At 27.2% G+C, this 16,367-nt stretch overlaps 1 protein-coding gene across 1 annotated transcript in view; it reads right to left on the bottom strand.

Annotated features, from left to right (window-relative positions):
* LOC136986597 (DNA (cytosine-5)-methyltransferase 1-like) overlaps positions 1-16,367 on the bottom strand; it is a 63,213-nt gene that overhangs the window by 22,793 nt on the left and 24,053 nt on the right. Inside the window, exons 10-22 of the mRNA XM_067284181.1 lie at positions 16,009-16,160; positions 15,748-15,929; positions 15,477-15,651; positions 14,867-14,964; positions 13,273-13,348; positions 8,984-9,037; positions 8,177-8,260; positions 7,965-8,089; positions 7,791-7,896; positions 5,266-5,375; positions 5,072-5,183; positions 2,464-2,646; positions 435-607 (exon numbers count right to left, since the gene is read on the bottom strand). Coding sequence (XP_067140282.1) covers positions 435-607; positions 2,464-2,646; positions 5,072-5,183; positions 5,266-5,375; positions 7,791-7,896; positions 7,965-8,089; positions 8,177-8,260; positions 8,984-9,037; positions 13,273-13,348; positions 14,867-14,964; positions 15,477-15,651; positions 15,748-15,929; positions 16,009-16,160 — 1,630 coding nt within the window. The remainder of the gene's footprint in view (positions 1-434; positions 608-2,463; positions 2,647-5,071; positions 5,184-5,265; positions 5,376-7,790; positions 7,897-7,964; positions 8,090-8,176; positions 8,261-8,983; positions 9,038-13,272; positions 13,349-14,866; positions 14,965-15,476; positions 15,652-15,747; positions 15,930-16,008; positions 16,161-16,367) is intronic.

Genomic DNA, 16,367 nt, shown 5'->3' with positions numbered 1-16,367 from the left:
GCATTTAAAACTTCGGCCTCAACCTCAATAATTTAATGATATAATTCCATATTTTTTCAAGTCTAATTTCTAAAATAATTCAATGCTTGAAGTTTCAATTTATTATAATACTAATATAATCATAAGATATTCAGATAAATAATATTTTAAGCAAAAAGAATGGTGGCCAAAATTTATGAAAATCTAGTGAGTTATAGATTACAATTTCAGTTATGCCATTTACAAATATATTAAACTAATCAATATGGAACTTTTACAGTCAATAAGAAAAAAAATATAGATTTATTAAGTTATACCATTTTTAAAATAAATTTTGATATTCATTATTTATTTATATTATTATAGTATCATCTAAATTTGATCATTTTTAGCATTAAACAATATATTAAATATTTATTATTTTAAGACCAGTAATGAGATAAAAGATGTATTACCTGTAAAATTTATTCACTTTAAATTTAATGTCAAATTTATCTGCTAATTTTCCTTTGCACAATTTATAAATGCTTATAATTCGTCCAATGCGAAATGGTTCTGGAGCATCCAGATTAGATCCTTTTATGTATTCTGATTTTCGATAAAATTCTGGATATAAATCTTCATCAATCTAATTAAATTAAATATTCCATTGTAATCATTTTCAAAATTATTATAATTAATACTTTCACAAATTGGCCTATTTTTTTCTCAATTTTAACATCCCAAAACTAATATCATAATTTGTAACACAAGTTTTTTTTTTTACAGAAAAATGTTTGTTTTCAATATACTAGGTTGTTCAATAAGTTTTGTCATTCAATAAGAGATGGCGCTATTAGATTCGTTGCTTTATTTCTCTAAAACTAGTACTACTTTTTATGAACACGTGTGAAGTTTCATGTAGATCTGTCAACTCATTTGTATATTTACAGCTGTTCAAAGTTGATGTGTCACTGTATTTTTTTACAAAGGAAAACATTGAATATCGTGCAGTGATAAAATTCTTATTTTTGGAAGATGTAGCACCAAAACAAATTCATAAACGATTGTTAAAAGTGTTTAAGGACTCTTCACCTTCAATTAGAACAGTATAAAGATGGGTTGCTGAATTTAAACATGGTCGTACAAGTCTTGAAGACAATCCACGTGAAGGACGTCTAAAAAGTGCATCAACACCAGAAATCATAGCAAAAATACAGCATATGGTTTTGGAAAATTGTCGATTAACCGAGAGAGATTTAGCAGAAGCTTTAGGGATCTCATTAGGCAGTGTGAGCAATATTTTGGCTGAAGTTTTGGGTTACAGAAAGCTGTGTGCACAATGGGTGCCACATTCACTAACAATGAAACAAAAACACATTCGAATGCAACTTTCTCAGCAACATTTGGAGCGTTTTAGAAAGGATAAAAAAGATTTTGTGCATCGTTTCATCACTACAGATGAGACTTGGGTCTACCACCATGATCCTGAATCAATACAAGAGGCTAAGGAGTGGTGTAAACCCGGTGCATCGGTTCTGAAGCGAGTTAGGTACAGAAATCGGCCAAGAAGGTGTTAACATCAGTTTTTTGGGATGTAAAAGGAATTTTGTTTGTGGATTATCTCCAAACTGGTGAAACAATAAACTCAATTATTGTAACCTTTTGGACCAGCTGGATGTAAAAATTAGTAAGAAAAAACCTGGTTTACAAAAGAAAAAATTTTTTTATCAACACACCCTCTCACACAGCTCAAAAAATCATCACGAAAATCAGTGAATTAAAATATGAATTGTTGCAACATCCTCCCTATTCGGCAGATTTAGCTCCCTCTGACTTCTGGCTGTTCTCACATCTCAAAAAATTCATGTGTGGGAAACGATTTTCATCGAACAAAGAGGTAATAGCAACCGTGGAAGTATATTCGACAGTCTTCCGGATTCTCACTTTAGGGATGGAATCCATAAATTAGAAGATCACTGGAACAAGTGTATCAAAGTTCAGGGAGATTATATTGAATAATAAAATGTATTTCAAACCATAAAATCATGTTTTTCCTATTGAACAACAAAACTTATTGAACAACCTGGTATCTTATTCAATTTCATCTTCTTCAGATGAAAGATGATTGTAAAATGACTTTTTATTGAATAAATATACTAAATAAATACTTATATAAAAATTTTATTTACAGTATATTTAGAATTTCATTTTATTTTATATCTAATTTTTAATTTTAAAATATGATATCATCCTAGAAATAAATGAATAAAGTAAGAGATCTCTTATAGATTGATATCAGATATGTTATTCTTATAAGCCAATTTTATATATTTACAAGACAACAGGCTTACAAAATTGATATAATTTGAAGAAGAAATTAGCATAATTTAAGCTGCATTAAATCTGTTTCAATTAGATATAACATTTTTTATAGTAAATTGATACATTTATATTCAAAAAATTGCTTTAATTACAGTAAATTTATGATAAAAGTCTACTTACAGAATCTTTTTTATTCTGTTGTTTTTTAGGAGATGTTATAGTCATTTTAGAAAAACTAAATGCTTCTGGTGAAAGATACACACAATCACCAATGAAATATTCTTGGTTATTCCATTTTGCTGATTGATAATAAGCTTTTTCATCAGTTTTTTCTATTAATTCACCCACTTGCTGGATATTTATCTACTCAAAACAAAACAAAATCATATAAATTTTATAAGCAAGCGAATGGATGTAAGAAGATAAGAAAGTCACATTAAGACACAAAGGAAATTATTGAAAAAACTTTCTTTGAGATCTTAAATGTCATAACATATTAAATTAATTTTTAATCTAAATATTCATAAATATAATTTAATAGAAGAATTCATAAAAAAATAAAAATAAAATTTTAAAATTAATAATTAAAAAAGAAATAAAAAGTTAATATGTATATTTGAGAGGAAGAAGCACTAAAACAAAATATCAGTTATTTAGAAATATGGTGGAAACTGAATTCATCATTTTCTTCAGGAAACCTAAAAACCTGAATTTGGGAAGGTGACAGATGCCTGTATTGTCTGTTTATATCTGCTCAATCAAAAAACATACACCAATGTTATTTTTTTCCATTGTCAAGTCCAATCTGCATTACTTCTTTTTAAGAAAGTTATAAATCGTCATTTGTTTAGTAGTGTTTTTACTTTTCAAATTGAACAATAAACTTTTAATGTTTACTTTGCTGATCTGTTTTGACAATGTTGTGAGCATACAAAAACACTCTCATAGGCTCAAATGCATAAAATGCTTTGGTAAAACTTTATATTGGTTCAGCTCACTTTCATCATCATCATCATCATCATCATCATCATCATCATCATCATCATCATCATCATCATCATCATCATAACCATCATCATAACCACCTGACAGACACCATCTTACACAGTCCAAACTATAATTGCTATACAAGGCTCCAAAAATATTAACCGCTATTACTACTACTGATATATACTAACATTTGTGTATGTGGTGTTGTCTTTTCTTTAAAACAATCAATCTGAGATTAACATTCTTCAAAACTGGAACTTTTGACTAATAGATTCATTGTTTAAATATGATTTTTCAGAGATTATAAAAACTGAATATTTCTGAAAAATCATTATGCTGAGAATGATGGATCGAGGTTTCACTGTAATACATAAATTTTCTAGTCCATCTTTTATGATAATCCTCAATATCAATCAGCCACAGTTACTAGTGAACATATAATTAATTACACTACATAACATGAATTTTACTTCTGGAAAAATAAACATAGTAGCTTCTTATTAATTTTGATGCATACATTTAAAAAATCAGCAAGAAAATGTCACATTATGTCACAGTTTTCAGATATTGAAATCCTCACTATATCAGGTATCTGTGCATTTACCAACGTGAGATCATCTAAATCAGTTTTCATAAGATTAAAAAATTTACAAAATAACAACTAAATCAGTATACTGATTAAAGTGCTTTATTCTACTTATGAGCTGAAATCCAGCTTTATACAAGTGTAATATATTGTACATAAATGTCATATACCAGTGATGGCAAACCTTTTTAAGTTTGTGTTCCATATAGTAAGCATACTTAGCTTTAAAGATGTATATATATGTTTGCCGAAGTTTTAGACTTCAAATACAGTCAAACCTGTTTTTGTGCCGTCTTTTTCTGTGCGATTTTTATTTGTGCAATTTGTTTTTGTGCGGTATATGAAAATTTCAATCAAATTGGAACATAATTGACTCCTGTAAAATTTTTAAAAACTCTATTGGTTGTTTTCTATGACATCAGCAGGTTTTTTTCATTTTTTATTCAGTAAAATTTTTTTCTCATACGTTTATTTCGGTCCCTTCTTATTTTAATAGCATAAAAACCATAAATATTATGTTATATTTGAACAGATGCTGTAAGTTAGCTCCCCTCCAGCTTTAGACTGCAAATGTGAAATTTCAGGCCTTGTTAAATGAAATAACACTTCCTGCAGCTATATTTATCAAATAAAATCATTATTTAACGATTATTTTTAACTTTTTAATGTTAGATTCGTATTTAAGTGGAAATAATTAATTAATATAAAAATTAAAATTCTTAGAGGATTTTTTCCCCATTAAGTGTTGCAGAAAAAGGCCCAAGGAGTTAAAAAAGCAATTCCTAGTTATTTCGTACGGTTTTGAGTTATTTTCTACGTGAGACATTTTTATGCAATCCCTATTCACCGCATAAAAACAGGTTTGATTGTAATGATATTTAAAGAAATTAAATGAATATGCTTTAATTAGAATAAATGTAGAAAAGGTGGTTGAAAAATGATGATCAGATGAAAAACCAAAAGGATAATTGAAAAAGACAGATAATAAACAGAAATTGCATAATGCATTACATGCCAGATGATTTCTCATTACAGGCCACTTTTGGCATGAGTGCTGTAGGTTTGCCACACCTGTCATATACCCCTAATCATCAGTAAACTGATTAACAAATTAAATCTACTTCATAACCTAATATATGTTGTACATTATTATTAATTTTTTAAAATTTTCTATCATAAAATAAAGTACTTATTGCATTAAGAAAGATATACCTCATGCCATTCTTGTAATTTATTACAGCTAATGCATAACTGAATGACATCATCATTCTTATACATTTCAAGTTCAGGAGGATCAATAAATCTACTTGTCTGTGAATCGTACCTAAAAAGTTATTAATTTTTATTAAAATTATTCACAATAAATTACCACAATCAAAGTTATATAAATTTTTAAAATTTTATACCATTTTTGATAAAAGAATGTTTTTTCATCTTCACTATTACATAAATCAGTATTTATTTCTTCATTTCCACCATTTAAAAACCAGTTTTTATCAGGTGTTTGATAAATTACCTAAATGTAATAATAATTTTTCTCTGCATTAAAATCAGAATAATAAATATTTATTGCAAACTATCTTAAGATCAATAATTATAACTAAAAAAATAATGTTTTAATACATGCATTTGTGTATTTGTTAAATACACGTAAGAAGCCAACAAGTTGATTATAACTGACCAGTCCATTGCAGAGTTATTTTCAGTCAAAATCAAAATACAGGTATACCTCGTCTTACGTCAGTAATTGGTTCCAGGAGAGGTGACGTAAGTCGAATTTACTTATGTAGTTACGTAGTTTCGACTTACGTCGTAACTAAACGCCAATAATGAGCACTTAAAGACCGCTAAATAAGACAACAACACAGATGTTTTCATGGTTCGTTTCCTAGGATTTATGATGATTATATTAACATTTACTGTAAATGTACATATTTTAATATGATTTTATGTACTTTCAATGCTTTTCTAGTGATATTACGTCTTCAATGTTTATGGCGGATGGATTTAAAGTCGAATAAACTGACTTAAACTTGATTTTTATTTTTCCATATACTTTTTTGACAAACGACGTATAATCGGGAACGACATAACTCGAGGTATACCTGTATTGAAACCTTGTTCACATATCTCGTAATTAAAAATACTAATTAAGCCAGCAGATGATTCTCTACACTAGATGTTTCCATCTACAGCCTATGGGCCAATTATGGTCCCTGAAGCATATTTATCCAGCCTGCACAGCTTGTTTTCATTGACATATTTTATCATCATTTGAACAAGTTCAAAACACACAACATTTTGAAAAGTCAGCTATAATTGATAGGCTGTGATGCAAATGATTTTTATAAAAAGCTATTTAAAGAAAGGATTTTGTTAAATTTTTACAAATCTCCGGGAGAAAAGAATTTTAAAAGTATTATAATATTTTTAAAAGTTCGCACAGAGAATACTTTCTATTTTTACTTCAACATACCTTTGTGAACAATTTTTAAAAAAATTGAAATATATAAAATCAAAATATCAAACATCACTCTTCAATGAATATCTAAAGGAAATTTTTATATTGGGTGCCACAAAAATTTATCCCCTAGGTCAGGTCAGGTCAGGTCAGGTCATTTTTAATGACATTCTTTCAAAAAAGCAGTTGCAAATTTCACATTGATTTATATCTATTATTCAGAGATAAAAAAATCTTAATCTTTAAGTATATCTTTTATATCTGGCCCTAAATAATAAAATAAACAACACCTTTAACATTAACCGTCACTCCTAAACCCAGAAGTTGCATGATTACATGTTATTAATGCATTAAATCTGTATTGCTGGATCGTTAAAGGTGCTGTTTATTTTATATCTGGCCTCCCAGACTTGTCATTTATAGCTCACATAACCCTTCTCAAAGAAAGATTGGAGACCCCGCTCTACAATTATACTCCAGTTAACTGTTGAGCTTCTTTGAAATGTAACATTATATTCTTACCTCTATATTCCACCAATGGTGATAGTACAAATGGTACAGTTCACCATTTTTCAACTAATAGCATCCATTTTGCATATCTGAACACAACAGTGCAAGTAATATGCGCTCATAACAGTAAAATATCAAAAGAATTGTTTCTTATATAATTGTCACATTTAAACTAAAAAATTCTTATAAAATAGAACTAATAGAATTTAAAAAATTAGTTAGTAATTAATGATTAACAGAAAAAAGTAATTACTAAAAGAAGGGCTAATTTTCACTACAGACATGATAATTTCATAATGAAGATAATTACCAATGGATAAATAAAAATATACTTGCTTACTGAAGAGACAATATCATAAAATAAAATAAACAACCATTCAAACTTCAGCAAAAATTCTTTAATCTTAAGAACATTTTCAAATGCATTAAGCGTCCATCTTCAGTTACCTCTTTAAATCAAATATGAAATTCGAACAAATATTAAATTTGAACAATTAATTTTTGTAATATTTATTCGAATTTAATATTTGTTCGAATTTCATATTTGATTTAAAGAAGTAACTGAAGATGGACGCTTAATGCATTTGAAAACGTTCTTAAGATTAAAGAATTTTTGCTGAAGTTTGAATGGTTGTTTATTTTATTTTATGATATTGCCAATGGATTTCAAATAGTCAATCTTTTACATGGAAAGAAAAAAATTAATGCCCAGAATCTAATAAAAATTACATGTAAAATAACAGGCATTACATACATGTAAATTATACAAAAAAATAATTTCTGTAATTAAAACCATAGTGAACTAACAAAAACACAGAATACATGTTGTATCATATATAACATAGTTAATGAAACAATTTAAGCAATTACAGCTTTAAATACATTTGAACAACATCTGATTAAAGTATAATTTTTTTTTTTTAATTTATAACAGATATTCCTAATCAGTAAAATTAATACCTTGCATTTGCTCACTACCGAAGATAAATGAGAATCATCACATTCACATATAACAAATACTTCCAAGGGATCAGAAGTTTCACCCAAAACTGTATCTGAGCCTCGGCTAAATAAACAATAGACAAATTAGCATAACCATTTAATCACTGTCAATAAAATAAAAATAATTCTTACCAAAACCAATGGGCATGAAACATCATATCACCATTTCCATTTTCCCACATATATACAATACGAGCAATGTATAATGGAATTGTTGGATCTACAGGTGCAACAAGTACACAATCACCACAATTAACCTAAAATTTTAATTTATTAATAAAATTACTTCTTTATTAACATAATTTCAATACAATAAAGAAAAATCAATACAATAAACAACTTACAATTTCGTCATTAATTTTAACAGATGAATAAAATTTTTTAGTTTGTTTTATTTTTATTGGTTTTCCAATCCAAGCAAGGGCAGTCTATCAAAATAAACAAATAAAATTTAATAAAATTTTTGAAATGAATAAAAATATACTTACTTTTTAATGTAACTTAAAAGTACTTTATCAGTAAAAGATTCTTCATTTTTAAATTAAAGCTTAAGTCAATTATTAAGAAGTTACTTAATTTTAATACTCATTCATGTTTTTAATTACACAAGGTGCTAATGTTAACACTAGAAATTGATTGCACACCCTCTCCATTTAGGAGAAGGTGTGCAATCACTCCAGCAGTAATAGTAATCATATTTTTGAGAACTCCAGAAGTGGGTTGTGACTTGCACGTGATGAAGAAGTATGCAAACAACCTGCCACTAGAACTGTGAAAAAGACAGAGGCAGAGGAGCATGTGTCCAGGGTGCCAAGATAATGGGGTGCCGAAATTCCAAAATCGTTACATGGGTAAACTAATAAATTCATAAAAAACTTCACATACAAGTATATTATGAAATATGATATGCATTATATTAATAAAAGTATTTTTTTAAAATGATTTTTAAACCTAACAAACTAATGAAAGACTTATTCAAAAGGTGCCATATTTAAGTTTGTCCCAGGTGGTAAATGCTCTAACCATAACCCTTGCCTGCCACTACAAATCTGGCATAACAAGTTATTTTCATATTAGTGTTAACATTTTTTTAAAGAAACCTGTATAAGAATAGTAATATTAAAATCATTGTTAATCAATGGATTACTTACCTTTTGCTTTTTATACTGTTTCTTTTTGGGGGTCAGAGAGGTTAACTCAGCTTTCTATAAAAGATATTTATTTATTGTCACTTGATATTACAACTTATTATTTAATTTATTGTAACTTGCAATAATATTACAACCTAAATAATCATTTAGAACATATAATAAAAATGGAAAAAAATAAAAAGTAAATTGAAAATTAGTACATTGCTATTAAAAATAAGGAACAGATTATTGTTTTATTGTATAGAAAATGCAAATAAATAATGTATTAATTGGTACAAGTGAATCCCACTTTTGACTAAAAAATTTTAATTTATATTTTGATTAGCAATAACATCAAATATTTTAATAGTAGTATAAAATATTAGCTTTTAAGTTGACATTTTAATTTAGAAATTGTTCCATAATAACAGAATACTTTTAAAGTATAAAATGCTAGATATATTTTTTATTTGTAATTTTAATGCTTTTATATTTACAGAATTTTTTGGTACTTAGTAGAATTAATCTCATCATAAAGTAATTCAGCTGTCTAATATGCACATCTCTCGATTTTCACGGTACTCAATTTGCATGGTTTCGCTTTTACACAGTTTTTGAAACAAATCAAAACAAAAAAAGTTTATGAGACAGCTGTTGGTAGCCGTTGCGGGTTATTCTTATACAAATCTCAGGGGAAGACAGCTTTTTAGACAGATGTGCATCAGTTACTGTAAATACTCAAATACATCACGATTTTCTTCAATCCAATACACTATCTATATAGATAGGGGCCAAAAAAATGGTCCAAAACATAAACTTATATTGGGTGTAAAATTACAAAACTTGCTGAGATCATAAACAGCATCCAATAGAATGTAAATAAGCATTGTTTGAATTATTTCGAGCAACAAAATGTTATGTACAATTATTTAAATTAGCCTGAGTTATCTTGGGTCTGGACAGTTCCTGTTAAGAAGAATAAGAAAGAAAATGCCAAAGCAAATTCTAATAACAGGTGAAAAGAGTTTGTATTTTTAATAATTTATTTCGTAATACTGTTTTAATATTTTTATAGCCCTATAATGTCAACAGAAAGAAAAAAGATTTCCAAGCAAAGACCATTAGTTAGGAGAAGAAAATTGAAATTTTAGACAAACTAAAATCTGGACAAGGTTCAACATCCATAGCAAAATAATATGGAATGAATGAGGCAACAGTTAGGACAATAAAGCAATTGAAAGATTCTATTCGAAATAGTGTAGCCAGTGGAACTACCGCAAGTGCAAATGAGATGATTTAATAGAAGCAGTAGAAAAACTTTAGTAATTTGGATAGAAGATGATAGTAAAAAAAAAAAGTACCAGTGGATTCTAATTCGATAATTTGTTATGAAGGTTATTTAAGTTTAAATTCCTTTATTGTTTTTATTTGTATGCAACATTGTTAATTTGTGTTTGTTTTTTTACTTTTTTTTTTAATACCATATTTGATGTTAATTAATGTTTGTTTTTGATTTTCAAAAATAAATTGTAAAGGACTGTACATATAAGCATTAAATTGCCTTTAAAAATTAATAAACTCATCATTTTTTTTCCCTTAATCCTTATCTCATTTTACGCGGTTATAAAAACATATCCTCGACTTTCCCTTGCCTTCTTTAGATTGATTTGCATGGTTTACAGTTTAATTGAACATATCCTTCTATTTTGTATGAATTCGGTATCTCATTTTACACGGTTTCCGGTTTGCACAATTTTTTTAGGAATGTATCTACCGTGTAAATCAAGGAATGAGTGTAACTCTCTAAAAAATGAAAACAAAGTTATTAGACAGTTGAATAAAGCAGAAATATAGAATTGCAAATTTTTAAATAAGATGATGCAATGAGAAGTATATTAATAGAATGCCCAAGAACTAATTGGGTGATCTGAGTTGTTTATTAATAGATAACAAGAAAAAACATATATATAAATGAAACAACTTGCATCTCTTTCTAATATACTTCTAGTTTTTTCTTACAAATATTAATATATTTCCATGTGTCAATACAATCTTATACAAGTTGACAATCTTTTTCTTAGAGAAGAAAGCAACAGGGTTCTCAAGGCTAAGTATCATACATGGTACCCTAAAATATTAGACAACTGTTGGTGTTTTTACATTTATTATCAACAACTGCTGTTCATAATTAAAAAAAACGATTATTCAGACCCGACTAAATAAGTTTTGTTTAATATGGAAAAACTTGTTTATAGAGTTAAGTTCATCAGTTGAGTGTCCTTATTGTATGAATGGAAATGTGAACTTGAATCACTACACATTTGATTGTGAGAAATTAGATTACTTACATTTATCAACATGCACTAATAATGTTATTTGTAAAGAACTGGCTGATAGAATACGTGGATTATTCTCTAACAATGACTCAGTTGAGACTATTTGGTGTAAATACAACTTATTAACTAATGTAATCAAGTTTGTTATCCCTCCTCCTAAAAATTAATTTATGTATGGAGTTTTCAAATAAATAAATAAATAAAGATGTCCCAGAAACAAGATAGTTTATTCTTGTCAATATTAACAACTGTTAGTGATAAGCACCCAAAATTGAACTAGGAATCATGGTAAACAGAAATACGCCTGATCCTTACATACTGTATTTTTGAGGACTGTCTGGTATGTCGACCTATCCGAGGAAACCATAAAATCATATATTTCCATATGGTAAAAACTTCATTTAAGTGAGGTTATACATCACTTTCTAGAGAGTGTATTAAATAAACGAATGAGTTACACACATAAAAATGCATGGGTTTTTATTCTAAAACTGTGAAACTGTCAGAATCACATCAAAAACTACAATATGTTTAGTTTCTTCTTTTAGTCTTCTTTCTAACAATGTAAAATACTGTAGAATAATGTAAGTGCTCTTTTTTAATGTTTATTTTATTCTAGTTTGATTTAAAAATGCAAAAATAAACATATTAAATTTCAGAAACTGGCTGTAAATTATTTCCATTTACACTGATTAACATCCCCTTTGTGTGAAATTTGATAAGACAGTGTTATTTTTAAGGTCAGGGTAGATTGTCAGTGCAGCCCACACTGATCAACCACTATTACTATTACTACAGTCAAATTACAATGTTATTGTATTATGAAGAATGTTTTCTTTAACATTTAATTAACAACTAATTTTGTTAAATCTAATTAATTTTAGTTTTCAGTCACAGTTTAATTGGCATGCTGGTTTCCCTCAGTTATATGCAGCATACAAAAATGTGATATCACAAAAAAAAAAAAATTCAGATGATTAAGGTAGTATATTTTTTTTAGCAAGATGAAGTGCTGATCCATTTTATAAAGATGTAAAACAAAGCTTGAAAACAAAATATTGGAGGTGGATTTTTCTGTGAAATAAACATCTACAAAAAATAAAATTCCATTTTTCATGAATCACAACAAAAAGAGATAGCCCAATTTCCTGATCATTGATGTCTCAAAATCTCTTTCCAAAAAGACAGTTCAAGGAATACATAAAAAGTCAAGTTTATTTCCTCTCACTCACACAATTCCTAGTTCAGTTATTAATGTTATTGTTGTTAATGTTGACAAGAATATAATATTCAGTATCTAGAATGAGATTAAACACCAATGGAACATTTATTACATAGTGTGAAAGAGCAATATTCAAAACTTGAAAGATCAGAAGTCTATCAGAAAAATATGAAATTTGCTTCACGAATCTCTTCTCATTATCCATTAATAAACATCTGAAATTAACAAATTATTGCCTGTGCATCACATATAATTAATTCTTTGATGAAACAATTATTTCCTTTGGGAGTAGCTATGCAGATAATCCAAAAACAATCAAAGAATTAAAAATGACATAACATCTTACATACATACAATTTCAAATGAAATAATTTACACATTGGTATTTGACAATAACATTAAGTAAATAATTATGCAAAAAAATAACAACAGTAAAGTTTTTTAACACCCTTTAAATTCACAACCATACTACAGATATTGCCGAGAAACATTTCAATAGTACTGTATAAAAAATAAATATAGTTAATGAAGTATAAATAAATAGTTAATCATTTATTAATCAAGACATTCATTTATAAAGGATTAAAATCAAAACTCGCTGGACAAAGTTAATTTAGAAGATACAAGTATGAACATTAATTTTAATATTAATCCAAAATATATTTTGAATCATTCTCAGTTACGTAGATAATTAATACTTAGATAGCAATTTTAATTTGTATTAAATATATAAAAAATTAAAACTATATTACTCTAGCCATTTCATCTTCAATTTCATCAGATTCTGCGTCTTCGGCTTCGGCATCTTGAACTGCCATATTAGGACACCTAGAAATTTGATTAAATTTTATATGAATACTTTATTTTCAAGATTATTGCACATTAAATGACAAAATAATTTACCATAAATCAATACAAATTAATATATCTACAAGTATCCCTTGATTAACATGGTTAATCAATTCCTTGAAACTACCTTGTATATCAAAATTATATTAATCAAATACAGAGGTACCTTGGTACTCAACTGAACAATCACTGCCCACTAGAACAAATTTTTGGTTAATAACAAATGCTGTATTTTTATTTAAATAAAAGAAAATAGCAGATTCACTAGCACCTTATTTGCCAAGCATGTTAAGTAAAGATAGCTATTAAAGCCTCATAAATTAAAATTTCTGCCATATATAAAAAGGAACTTCCGCAATTAATTTTGCATGTTAATCAAATCCCACATTAATCAAAAGATACCTGCATTTGATTTATCTATCTTCTAATTTTTTTAGATTTTGGTGGAAACCATATGTTTAAAATCATTTGTTTTATTTTATATAATTAAAAACTTACTGTTTGATTCTTTCTCACATAATTATAACATTTTTTTTATTTCAGATTTTTGCTTATTTTTGACTTTATTGCATTAAAAAACTTTTTTCCTCATTTAAATATATCCACAAAAGCTGGTGTTATTTCAAAAAATAAATAATGAACAGTAGTTTTTCTAATAATTCAATAATTTTTATAAATAGTTTCTGCAAATAAACATTAATTCATTATTATCCTGGCTATTTTTTTATTAACTAAAACACTTTTAGCAGATATTCTATGTATGTGAAGGGCAAACCTTCCAGCTCCTTCTACACCATGCATCTTTGCATTTGCTAAGATCCCCAAGGAAGGTACCAAACTTTAAACTGGTCATAAATAAGTCTGTTTCACCTTCATTTTATGTCGAAAGAATTCTTAATTTTTTATTAAGATATTAACATCATTTTTTACGTATTTGTTGTAAAGAAATAGGAATATTTACATTACTTACCCACAAGTAAAAACACTTAAAAATAAATCCATAGTAATTTATAAATTGGTACTTAACTTTACATCTATATTGAGAAATTTACACCACTAAGGTGAATTACACCACTACAATTTGTTAAATGTTTGTCTACAAGGACTGAGCTTATTAATAGGACATACTACACTGGTGTTTTGGTTTTTGTATTATACCAGATATAATACAAGGTGAAAATAAAGATTGTTTGTTTCTCTGAATAAGTTTTTTCCTCGGTTGCAAAAACCAAAACACCAGTGCAATACATCCTATTAATAAGCTCAGTCTTTGTAGACAAACATATAACAAATTGTAGAAAATAAGGACACAGAGGCATATGAATTAATGACGTACACCACTTTCATTTTCAGTGACTCAAATAAGATTCATAGGTCTGATAATTAGTTCAATGTTTAAAAGTCATTTATTGTAAATCTAGATACAATCCTTCATTATGTTCTAGTTTTAAAAGTTATTTAATAAAGAAATAAATGCCTTAAAACTACTGTACTTACTTTCTCAGAAGACAAGCTTGTTTGCCTTTTCCAGAACCTCCAAACTTAATCATATCTTGACAAGCATTACATTTACCACAGTCTGGAAGTTGACAAGCCTAAATATTTTTTAAAGAATGTCCAAACTGATTTAAAATAGCAATATTCATGTTTTACATATTCATGTTTTTCATTATAATTACATATTAAATAAAATATTTAAATAGTTTTAGAAATAACCAAAATTGATTTGTATAAGCAAACATAACTAAAAAAAATTTTTTTCTTAAAGAAAAAGACAAATTTATAAACTGATAAATTTATTTTGCTTTATGCACAGCAGTTTCCATTTTCATATTACCATCATGGACTTGGAAGCTCTTCTGGATAAAGGGTACCAAATCTGAGTTAGCAGACTGCCAAAAAATTTTTTTAAAAAAATGAAAATTTCACATGCTGTTTGAGAACAGCTCTTATCAGCATTCGAGTTCTAGACTAAAACTTGTTTGAATGCTTTTCTTTTATGAATATTTTAGAAATGTTTATAAACTTGAGATAATTATATAATAGTATAAAAATAAAGTTTTAGCATTTAAGCAATAAAAATTTTATTAAAATGTATATTAAATACCTCACAAACCCCACATCGTTTTCTTCTTGGAATAGAACGACTTTTTGTGTCTTTATCGAGTTGTTGCTGAAAGAAATTCTCAAATATACTTCTTACTAATGGAGTAGTAGTGGCTAATGAATGACCAAATTTTTTGACTTTTATATGACTAACTTCTGACCGTCTTATTGCTCGCCTAGTTTAATTTTAAAAAAATATATATATATATATTCAATAAAATTAAACATTATTATTTATCAATAAAACAAAATTTATAAGAAAATATATATACCTTTTCCCCAAAGTTACACCAGCTAATTTAATCAAGGCTCTCATGCAAGGTGTAATAATAAGCAATGCTTCATCAGCATCTGCACAAGAATCATAACTTTGAACCTGATCAACAATAAATTGCGAATGACGTAAAAGTGAATCTTCTGTAAAACTAGTAAGACCTTGAGGGGGCACTGTAGTCTGAAATGACATTTATATATTTTATATTGGTACATAAAATAATTTATACATTGCATTTTGTAAATAAATTAAAAATTACTTGAATTTTATTTAGTAGATCTTCATATGTAGCATCTTGATTATTTGCTAAAAATTCAATAATTGTTTTACTTAAATGGATTTTTTCTTTCATGGCATTCATAAAGGGAACATATGCTTCACTTGGTGCCATTAATACATATTCAGCATAAGCTGAAATTAAAACAATGTACAGTATTTTAAACATAAGTTTTTAATGATACAAAATAATAATAATAAATAATATCATTAGTATAATTTCTGAATTATATTTTATTAAAAAATTTGACATTATTTGAATCCAAACTTTTTGTGAATAATTAAAAATAAAATTATTGGCAAGATTAGAATAAATATGTGAAATGTTTTTTAGAAAACATA

The sequence above is a fragment of the Centruroides vittatus genome, unplaced genomic scaffold, assembly GCF_030686945.1.
Source record: "Centruroides vittatus isolate TY-2023 unplaced genomic scaffold, ASM3068694v2 scaffold_1152, whole genome shotgun sequence".
NCBI lineage: Eukaryota > Metazoa > Arthropoda > Arachnida > Scorpiones > Buthidae > Centruroides > Centruroides vittatus.
This window is presented reverse-complemented; position numbering and strand designations above follow the sequence as displayed.